Genomic DNA, 10,420 nt, shown 5'->3' on the forward strand with positions numbered 1-10,420 from the left:
TTCCTCAGAACCTTCTTTGCATCGTCAACACTTCTGAAGGAGCCGTAGAAATTAACAAGACCTGACATGAGAAACACATCCGACGCAAACCCATTCTTCTGAACCAGCCCATGTACCGCGTCCCCAGTTGGCCTATACTTGCAGCCAGCAAAGCCAACACTCGAGGACACGGCCGCGGCCATCGTGTAATTATCAGGGGAGACTCCCTCCGTAGCATCACCCTGAACAACACCAATTCATCCGCAGGGGCGTCGCAACTGTTGTACCCTCGTATCATAGAGTTCCAGAGGAATGTTGTTGGTTCGGCAATTCCATCGAACACCCTGCTCGCGTAGGGCATGTCACGCTTCGCCACAGGGGACGTGAGGAGGGTGACGAGCCCGCCGGCTACAGACCGGTCGGAGCCGAGGTGGGCGCGGATGAGCCCGCAAGGCGGAGGCGTCGAGGTGGGCGAGGAGATGGTCGTGCTAGGCGCGCGCCTGGCCTGTCGTGTTGGCTTGATGGTGTTCAAGGTGTAGTGTAGAGGAGAACTGGAGAAGACTAGAGAAGGCAGGAGATGGCTGGTATTCGAGCTCGCATGGTCACGGTTTGTGTGGGATTTTTATTGAAATTGTTAACGATATTTGTTGCAAATCAATTTGTAGTAAAAAAATGTTGTTTTAACTATTTTATTGTAATATTACTTTTAAAAAGTCTTGCTGCATTTTTGTTGTAATACTTTATTTTGTACGCTAGGGAAATTTGTGTTGCAGCCATAAAGAAAAATCAACATGGTGACATATTTAACGTAAATATCGAAAGTGACATGGCCAAAGTTATGGATTGAAACTTTTGGTTGATTTAGCGAAAGTTGGGAGGGTAAATGCAAAATTTTGTTTGAGTTAGTTCTGGGCATCGGATGTCAATCCAATGGCTCGAAGGACGGCCGATTTGAGGTCCCCGGTGACCGACACCTAGCATGGACCTTGGCATTTCTAAATACATCTCTAAATGTTGGTGTAGAGCAACGACTAGAGTTTATGTATAGAGGTATGTATGAACTTCCAAGTGAACATGAAACCAATTGATAAGGTCAGGGAGACAAATTCCATCATTACCCGCGGTGCGTGCCATCGAACTTAATTTTCTCCGACAACATTTGACATCAAAGTTTGCACCAAAGGAAAGACACCAGAAAGTATCACATGATCTCAGGCTTCAAATGATACCATGATAGCACTCCTCAAAATTTAAATTTACAAGCTTCTACGTTTTTAAGAAAAAAATATGTGCGCGTCCAAAAGATGTGTTTCTCCAATACCTAGAGATTTCAGAACCAAATTCGAAATGCACATGGAGAAAAAAAGGAGAATTTGATTTGTGAATAGTGTTACTTTGTGCTTTTGTCTTTTTTGATAGTACTATCTATGTTAGATTTGTCTTTTTCATTGCTCTTGGCATGCTTCAAATTTGGTTCTGCAAATTTTATGAATTGTAGAGTCATAGATTGTTTTAAAAAGTAGAAAGTTATAAATTTCTTAAATTTGAAATTTGTGAGTGGTATGATGGTATCATTTGTAGTTTGGGATCACGTGATACTTTTTCGGGAAGACACTATCCGCACAAACAAAGATAAAACAACGGAATTACTAAGTTTCGTTAGTGGAGATTTAGTCTTAAATGGGTGACTTGTCCACGCCTCCGTCATTAATTTTGTTGCTACGATGATTCATGTTCATTACATGTTAGTCTCTAGTTTCAAGTCTTACAAATCACGGACTATCATAACATGGCAGCATGTAATTCGAGCCGTCAGACAATAGTAAGTACATCAATCGCCTGATGCACTTAGACACACCCATAAAACAAGTACAGTACATGTGAAACACGATTTCTCGCGGAATATATCTCCCCACCATGTATGCCTAGTGTCTACATCAATTTGCAAAAGGTATCCAGATTACCAACGCAAACAATGGTATCGCTTGGAGAGAAGTGTCGAAGTGACCACGCAACCTAGAGAAATATCTATCACATCCTTGTGATCCTAGACAATCGTCCCCTCCTACTCCCAAAAGTCAATTGACCGTCTGGACATACACGTTGCAGCAGCCATCACATTCTCCTTCAGATCTTCATCAAGCGTCCAATTGTGCAGATTCGGGAATTTGGATGGCATCTCCTCTGCATAAGTATATTTTAGCTCGGTTCACTGCTGCAGAGTGCAGACAGACATCATCCAACCAGCCAGTGACGTGCAAGCCAAACATATCTGAAGAAGGTCGTTGCAGCTAATGGCATCCTCCGCCGGCGACCCGCTCCTCCCCGGCGAGGAAGGCGGCCGCCGCTGCGGCTTCCTCCCGCAGTCCGTCCGCCTCAAGACCTCCGTCTGGTCGGAGCTGGGCGGCGCGGTGGGCGACCTGGGCACCTACATCCCCATCGTGCTCGCTCTGTCCCTGGCGTCCCACCTCGACCTCGGCACCACCCTCATCTTCACCGCGCTCTACAACTTCGCCACGGGCTTCCTCTTCGGGATCCCCATGCCCGTCCAGCCCATGAAGTCCATCGCCGCCGTCGCGCTCTCCTCCGCGCACCTCACCATCCCGCAGATCATGGCCGCCGGCCTCGCCGTCGGCGCCGTGCTCATCGTCCTCGGCGCCACCGGCCTCATGACCTCCCTCTACCGCATCCTCCCGCTGCCCGTCGTCCGTGGCATCCAGCTCTCCCAGGGCCTCTCCTTCGCCTTCACCGCCGTCAAGTACATCCGCTACTCCCAGGACTTCTCCAGCTCCTCCTCCGCCTCCACCTCCGCCCCCCGCTCCCTCCTCGGCCTCGACGGGCTGGCGCTCGCGCTCGTCGCGCTGCTCTTCATCATCCTCGCCACCGGCTCCGGCGACGACGAGGACGGCGACGGCACCAACCGACGGCGCCGCCGCGCCTGCAGCCGCGTCCCCGCGGCGCTGATCGTCTTCGCGCTCGGCCTGCTGCTCTGCTTCGTTCGCGACCCGTCGATCGTGCAAGGCCTCCGATTCGGGCCGGCGCCGCTGCGGCTGGTGAAGATAACGTGGGACGACTTCAAGACCGGGTTCTGGGAGGGCGCGGTGCCGCAGCTCCCGCTCTCCGTGCTCAACTCCGTCATCGCCGTCTGCAAGCTGTCGTCGGACCTGTTCCCGGAGCGGGCCGAGCTCTCGCCGGCGAGGGTCTCCATCAGCGTCGGGCTCATGAACTTCGTGGGCTGCTGGTTCGGCGCCATGCCCTGCTGCCACGGCGCCGGCGGGCTGGCGGGACAGTACCGGTTCGGCGGCCGGAGCGGCGCGTCCGTCGTGTTCCTCGCCATCGGCAAGCTCGTCCTCGGGGTAGTGTTCGGCAACTCCATCGTGACCATCATCGGGCAGTTCCCGATCGGCATACTGGGCGTCATGCTGCTCTTCTCTGGGATCGAGCTCGCCATGGCGTCGCGCGACATGGGGACCAAGGAGGAGTCCTTCGTCATGCTCGTCTGCGCCGGCGTCTCGCTTACTGGTTCCAGCGCCGCCCTGGGGTTCATCTCCGGGATTGTGCTCTACCTGCTGCTGCGCCTCAGGGACGTGGACTACAAAGGCCTTGTTGCTCGATGGTCGCCGGCGATCGGCGAACAACGCTAGGGAAGATGGTGATGGAGATGCTTCATAAAAATAACACCAACTGATGTTGATTTGAATGTTCATTGTTTGGACTTTGGAGCGGACGAACACTGAATTAGCCTTTGCAGCTATCTGCTGGCATGATCTGAATCCTTCACTAAACTTCCAAAACATGACCCTCATGGAGAGCCTTCCATCGGCCTTTCTTCATCGAGGTATTCATTCTTGCAGTATGGTCCATTTGGTGTACTGTATCGTAAATGATCAGATTTTCAGGGGTATCTGACCAAGCATCTTCAGATGCAAAGCAAAGTTTTAAGGAAGAATTGGCCATGGTTATCCACAGAGCCAGAAGGAAGAAATACGATCAACTTCCAATCATGGATTAGCTCTCTTTCTTAATTTTGCTTCTTTTTAAATCTATACTCCTATATAGTGTACCAATATGACAACATATGAACCGTTGGATATGTACAATCGGATGGCTACAATTGAGATTGGATCAATTTCTAGATTCGTGGCGCCACACATACCGTTGGATATGGCCATCGTAGGGTCAATATACCTGGGATTCGCGCTGCGTGTTCCACATCTAGCCCACGACCCACATTCCAGAAAATTCAGGAGAAGAGCACTTACAGTGGTGAGTAGAAGTTTCTCGATAAACGCGCCTTTGGCTAGCAACACAGCGAGTGCTCACGTCCAGGATCGAATCCCAGGTCTGCACTTCAGTTATAGAGCTAGCAGCCTATTCGTGCACTGTTATATGCATGGCAAAAATTCTAAAGAAAGATACGGTAAGATATGGACGGAAATTATAAAAAAATCACTCTTTGTATCTTCTTAGCTCACAAGGCCGAGTAAAATAAATAAACGAGAAGGTCAAAAATACTATTGCAACTGATTTTTTCCCTTCCACCTATTTTGATAAAATTTCGTGTTTAAACTTACAAGCTACTTTAAAGACAAATAAAATTGCGAAAAAGAAAAAGCTTTGCCATAAACTCAAAATAGAGGATGAGCTCCATGTAGCCTTTTATTTTTTGAAATCATATTTTAAAGTTTCAAAAATATAAGAAAATTTTATGTAGTCAAATGCTATATATACATACTATAAGCGTGCAAAATCTAATGAGAAATACTTTATATTCTATGGTACATAAAAATTATAAAAGTGTGAAGCCGTGGTACACATTCTCAAAACTCTATAATTTGTCTGATTTTTTCATTTTGATGTACCATGGAATACTAAGAATTTTGCACGCTTATAGTATGTATTATTGACTACATTCAGAATCTTATGAATCTTTGGTATATGATTTTTTTAATTTTAAACTACATGGCTCTCTCGAACTCGGGATCCCTTTGTCCGCACTATTATATTCACTACTACTTATATTCGTTACAACGAATATTATTGTTCTATGCACGGTGATGGGTGCGAACATGAAAAAACACTTCCACAAGTTTTCACTAAAAATATCACATGCAAACAATCCACCACAAAATCACTATTTTTTCCACTAATTTGGTACAGTGTTCAATAATATTACGTTCCAAAGCACGTACAGATGACTAGTATTAGATAGTCTCTAATTATTAAAAACTCAAAACATTGTAAAAATATCAGCAGATAGTTTTTTTTTTCATATTAATATCAGCAGATAGTTGTTGTTTCATAAAAAAACAACTGAATTAGCTAGCTATACATGCTGTCCGAGCGATTCGTCCCAACTGAGGCATCACATTCTAGAGCTAGAGAGCGATATCCTTCTACAATCCTGCTTGTAGTTCGTTGTATGATTTCTATTTCAAAATTTGGTTTTAAAATTTGAATTAGAGACCAGAAGTGGAATTTTGGCGGGATCCTTCTTAAGACCACGAGCAACTTAGAGCATCTATGCTTTGAATAGGGCATCTGCTAGAATGCTCCAGATTTCTATATGTCTCCGGAACAAAAGTTAGGAAGCACATTATGGAATTTTATGTTGGAGAAACTAAGAGCATCTCCAGTCGCGTCCCCCAAACCGTACCCGAAAGGAATTTGGGGCACGTCGAACAAAAAGACGTTCCCAGCCACGCGCCCCAAAGGCCTTTTTTGTCCGGCGCGACCAAATACGGTGTCCGGCGTCCCGAGCCCGTCCCCGCTACACAGGGGACGCTCCGGGCACGCAGGACACAACGAAATGAGAGGCGAGGAGGCGCGGGTCCCGACACATCAGCGGCTCGGATGCTCAACCGCCGCCTACGTAGTGACGGTGCAGTTGCCGGGAAGTGGAACCGTCGCATTGGCAACCGCGTCAACCGACGCGCCAACCGCCGGAATGGAGCGCGGACTCCTCGCTCTTTGACTTTTGCGTCGCCGTTCATCCGCGCTCAATAAGACCCGTACGTCGGCGCTTTTGGATCTTCAACCGGCCGCTATTCATCCAAGCTCCCATCCGACACCTCCAGCGATGATGAGCTACATCTCTGAGCTCCCGTCCGACACCTCCAGGGACGGAAAGCCTGCTGGATGGCGCCATTGGTGGGACAAAGCCCGGATGCCCAACAGCGGTGACGATTCCCCGCTGCCAGTTGATAGCGCGGAGGAATGGCTGGACGTGGAGGAGGACGCAGAGGAAGAAGGGTTAGAGGAGGAGGAAGCGGCGGCCCGTGCGAAGGCAGAGGCGGACGCGAAAGCGAAGGCCAAGGCCAAGACGCAGCCGGCGAGCACCGGCGACGACGAGGACACTAGTTCCTCCGACGCGTCAGCCGACACCGCCTCTTCGGAAGATGTGACGAGCAGGAAGCGCCACCGCGATGACGTCGACGAGACGGGGCCATCATCGAAGAAGAAGTAGTAGTTTAAAATAATTTATATGTAATTTAATTATGTTTTTTTGAAGTTTTATATGTAATTTGTTTATGCTGAACCGATTTGAATATTAATAAAGAGTTTTTCTATCTATTTAAATTATTTTTAATGTTTGGGGGCGGCTTTTGGGGGACGCGACTGGTGAGCGACGTCCCCCAAACACGACACGAACAAAACAAGTCTCCCAAACACTTGATCCGATGCGATTTGGGAACGATTTGAGGGATACGACTGGAGATGCTCTAATAAGTACGATCGAAATCGCTGGAGGATCACGCAGGGTAACTTTAGAAAGAGTTTCTAAGTTGGTGCTCGGACTTGGGCCTAGGGAGTTTTTAGCATAAAAGTACCACTTCAGTGCTACACTTGTGATTTGCTACCACTTTACAAAAAAACTCACATAAATATGCCACTCTATGATAAGTTTTTTTTTTGCAATGTGCAGTAATCTCGAATTGAACACAAATTGACAATGTTTCTGACTACTGGGACCAATCGGGCGAGTTTTGCTGAGGTTCCATTTGTCAGCCAAATTTAAAAAGACAGGATATTGTAAAAGAATTAAAAAAAATATTGGCGGAACTCCTTCCCCAACTTCGACAGGGGCTGGGAAGGGGGGCGCCCGAGGGGCGGCACGAACGACCACCTGAATGGACCGACACAGGCGACCTCCTGACCAGACGTCGTCATCCCTGCTCGTCCGCGCCATCGAGCGCGTCAACGGCATGGCATGCTCCTGGCCGTCCCCAGTCAACGACGATGGGCGGCACGGGGACTCCGGCAGGGACCGGTGCCCGCGAGCGATGGCGGGGGCGACCTCCGCTAGGGCCGGCATGGTGACTTCCTTCACGTCTGGTGTGTGCAAGGAGCGGCAAGGGCGACCTCCTCCACGGCCAGCAGAATGACCTCCTCAAGGGATGGCGTGCGCGAGGGGCAGCGATGGCGACCTCCGCCAAGGCTGGCGTGGCGACCTCCGCTAGGGGCCAACGCTAGCGACCACCGGCAGGGGCCGGAAATATTTTTTGTAATTTTCCTTTTTAGATGCTTTTGATTTTGATATTTAAATTTTTTTAAAATCAAAATTTTGCTCAGATTTAGCCACGTCATGCCGGCGGTGAAGATGCGAGGTGCGATGGACAAGATGGGTGTAAGCCCTAGGTCGGTCTTCTCCTTTCCCTCTCCGTGATCTTGGTTGTCGCCGATGGAGGGTCGGCCGGTTGCAAGGCGTCTCGCCGCGTTGCCTCGGCCGGCCTAGGATGGTCGGAGGCATTGGGCCCGACCTGTATAATGGTGGCGGTCCTCGGGTTTCTTTTATGCTAAGATAAAGACCTGTCTGAGGCCTGTCCGTCTTCATCTGGCTGGAGTGATGAGTTTCAGAAAGCTCCGCCGGCGAATAGAACAATGCATCTTTTGCCTGGAGTTTGCAGGGTCGGGTGGTATTCGATCGTGCGCACCCATACTCTTATTACGACCGTTTGGTTCTAGAGGGAGCGATGCGAAGCTCTATTCTGTGTTGCCATCATATTACATTCTGGTCCATGGTGAAATCAGATGTGGAGAATATCATGAAGGTCGGATTGGAGCACTAGCAATGGATGTTCAAGTCTCTGTATTGTTGAGGGGCTTGCTTGGTGTTTTGAGTTTCGCAGCAGCAATATGCAAGTGGGGGCGACAACACAGGTGAAATTCAGTCTTACCTTTCAGGGTGAAAATTTAAGGTCTGGCCTTAAGTGATTGCCTTGTTGAAGGCATTGTTTTGAGAGGTGGGGCTATCTTAAGAGTGAAAATCTAAGATCTTTTGATCGGGCGACGACGGTGTTTATGCGCTGTTTCCTTTTTGGAGCCGCCACTTTTTGGAGAGTCTGGAGTTCAGGTATTGTCATGATGGGGGATGTATTATTGCTGCTAGGGTTGGAGCACTGTAGCAGGACTTTTTGTTTCTTAGTTTTCTTTTTTTTGGGGCCAGGTGCATCCGTACTACCATTAGCGTATTGCATATTTGCACCGGCTGGGTGTAATTCGAATCTTTAGCTGCGTCCCCTAAAGCGATCCCCAAACGGTGTATGATCGAGCGTTTGGGGATGCGTTTTCTTTGTGCCGTGCTTGGGGGACGTCGCTCCTCAGCCGCGCCCCCAAAACGCAACGCCCACACTTATTTTCGCATTAAAATAACTCATTATTTATTTATTTATTTATTTTCATTTTAATTTCAATAAAGAGGAGGAACATTACACAAACTAATACATAATTGGGAACATGGTTTTCCACAAACTAAGACATAGTTTGGAACATGGTTTCCACAAACTAATACATAGTTAAAACATTGCAAAATGAGGAAACTTAGAGCATCTCCAGTCGCGTCCCCCAAAGGACGCCGGATCGAGCGTTTGGGGGACGAGTTTTGTTCATGCCGCGTTTGGGGGACTTCGCTCCCCAGTCGCGTCCCCAAAACGCCACCCCCAAACAGAAATTCAAATAGTTTGGATTCAAAAGAGATTCCCGTCGAAGTCGTCGCGATCAGAGTAGCGGCGATCAAAGTACTGGGCGCGCGATCATATTACAGGCCGACAGATGAATTAAAAGAAGGGGTTGGGGTAGGGCGATGCCGATGCCGATGCCGACACCGACGTCAACGGTGCATCCTGAGTCGATGTAGGACCGTCGATCACGATGAACTCGTTGTGATCTACCCGGTGTGCATGCTCCATCACCGACGTCGAGGCAGAGGCCGACGCAGGTGTAGTAGCGGATGCGTCTGACGCTTCTTGCTTCGGGGTTGGGGCCGCTGCCGCTGCAGCTGCCTGGGCCGCCGCCTCGGACTGCGCCTCGGCTGCCGCCATTTTGGATTCGATGTCGTCGACGATCTGGCCTTTGAAGAAGTTGCGCGCTGCCCTCGTCCGGGAGACATTCCTTATGTCGACGCTCTCAGCAGTGACATGTCGTCCCTGCGTTTCTTGAGCTTCTGTAACATCCCAATTTTCAAATCAATGAAGAAGAAGATTTTCAATTACTCAAAATTTAGAACCAACAAAAAAAATTATTAACACATGGGCTATGCATAGTGCTCATACTCAATTTTTGTGTGATTGCCATGATGAGTGTTTGTGTGCTTGTGCTACAACCTAAAACCCTAACTTGATCCTTTGAAGATCACAAAGAAAATCAAAAAGCAAGAAAAGAAATAAAATGGAAAAAATCACAAAACCCTCACATATGGTTTATGCCATTTTTGCAAATCTTCAACCTAGACCATTTTGGCTTGCACCACTGGTTGGAGAATGTTACTAAACACTTATAAACACTTTTGGAACCAAAGAAACTCAAATCAAATCAAATTTGAAATCAAATTGTGCTCACATGCACTAATGGTCAAAACTGCCATTTTTAGCCTGATGCCCACTTTGAGCCTCTGTATTAAGAGATTTTCAAACAAAACAAATCCAACTCTTTGCACCTTATCCAAGACCACATCAAGGTGAACAACTTTGGTAAAGCACACCCCTGCAAATTCTTGCTAGATTCAAAACTATGCTCAAGCAAAGTTGGAACTTTTTAACAGATTCTAATTAGTGCCTATTTTGAAATTTCACAAATCAATTTAATTTTGAACACCACCACCACAATTGTGTGTCTTTGATCATTTGAATCAAGTCCAGCAAGTTTCTTTCAAAATTTTCAAACTTCATTTCATGCGGCCATTTTTACAAACACATGGTGAGAAAAATCAAACCAAATCCAAATTCACTATTGGAAATAGTGTTTGGCCAAACTTTGAACACCACTTGCTCAAGCCTTGTCCCCTGGTCCCCTCCAACACCAATGCCACTAGCTTGCCAACCTAGAAAGGGCTAGACATGGCAATGCCATGCCATGCCGGCCATGTTCCCCATGAAACATGCTATCCCTCACTCACCTCCTCTCTAGCCTTGCCCACCATGCCATTCTGCTCCACCTTGGTCCA

The 10,420-nt window shown here is 48.1% G+C and overlaps 1 protein-coding gene across 1 annotated transcript; it reads left to right on the forward strand.

Annotated features, from left to right (window-relative positions):
• The first annotated feature begins 2,067 nt into the window (after nt 1–2,067).
• LOC124661744 (molybdate transporter 2) lies at nt 2,068–4,114 on the forward strand. Its single transcript, XM_047199622.1, has one exon. It carries the CDS (start codon nt 2,274–2,276, stop codon nt 3,621–3,623), a length of 1,350 nt encoding a protein of 449 aa, XP_047055578.1. The 5' UTR covers nt 2,068–2,273; the 3' UTR covers nt 3,624–4,114.
• Nucleotides 4,115–10,420: the final 6,306 nt, after the last annotated feature.

This window comes from Lolium rigidum, chromosome 6 (assembly GCF_022539505.1).
Source record: "Lolium rigidum isolate FL_2022 chromosome 6, APGP_CSIRO_Lrig_0.1, whole genome shotgun sequence".
Lineage (NCBI taxonomy): Eukaryota > Viridiplantae > Streptophyta > Magnoliopsida > Poales > Poaceae > Lolium > Lolium rigidum.

Coding starts and splice junctions, on each gene's coding strand:
- LOC124661744 (XM_047199622.1), top strand. CDS start 2,274: ATGGCATCCTCCGCCGGCGACCCGCTCCTCCCCGGCGAGGAAGGCGGC.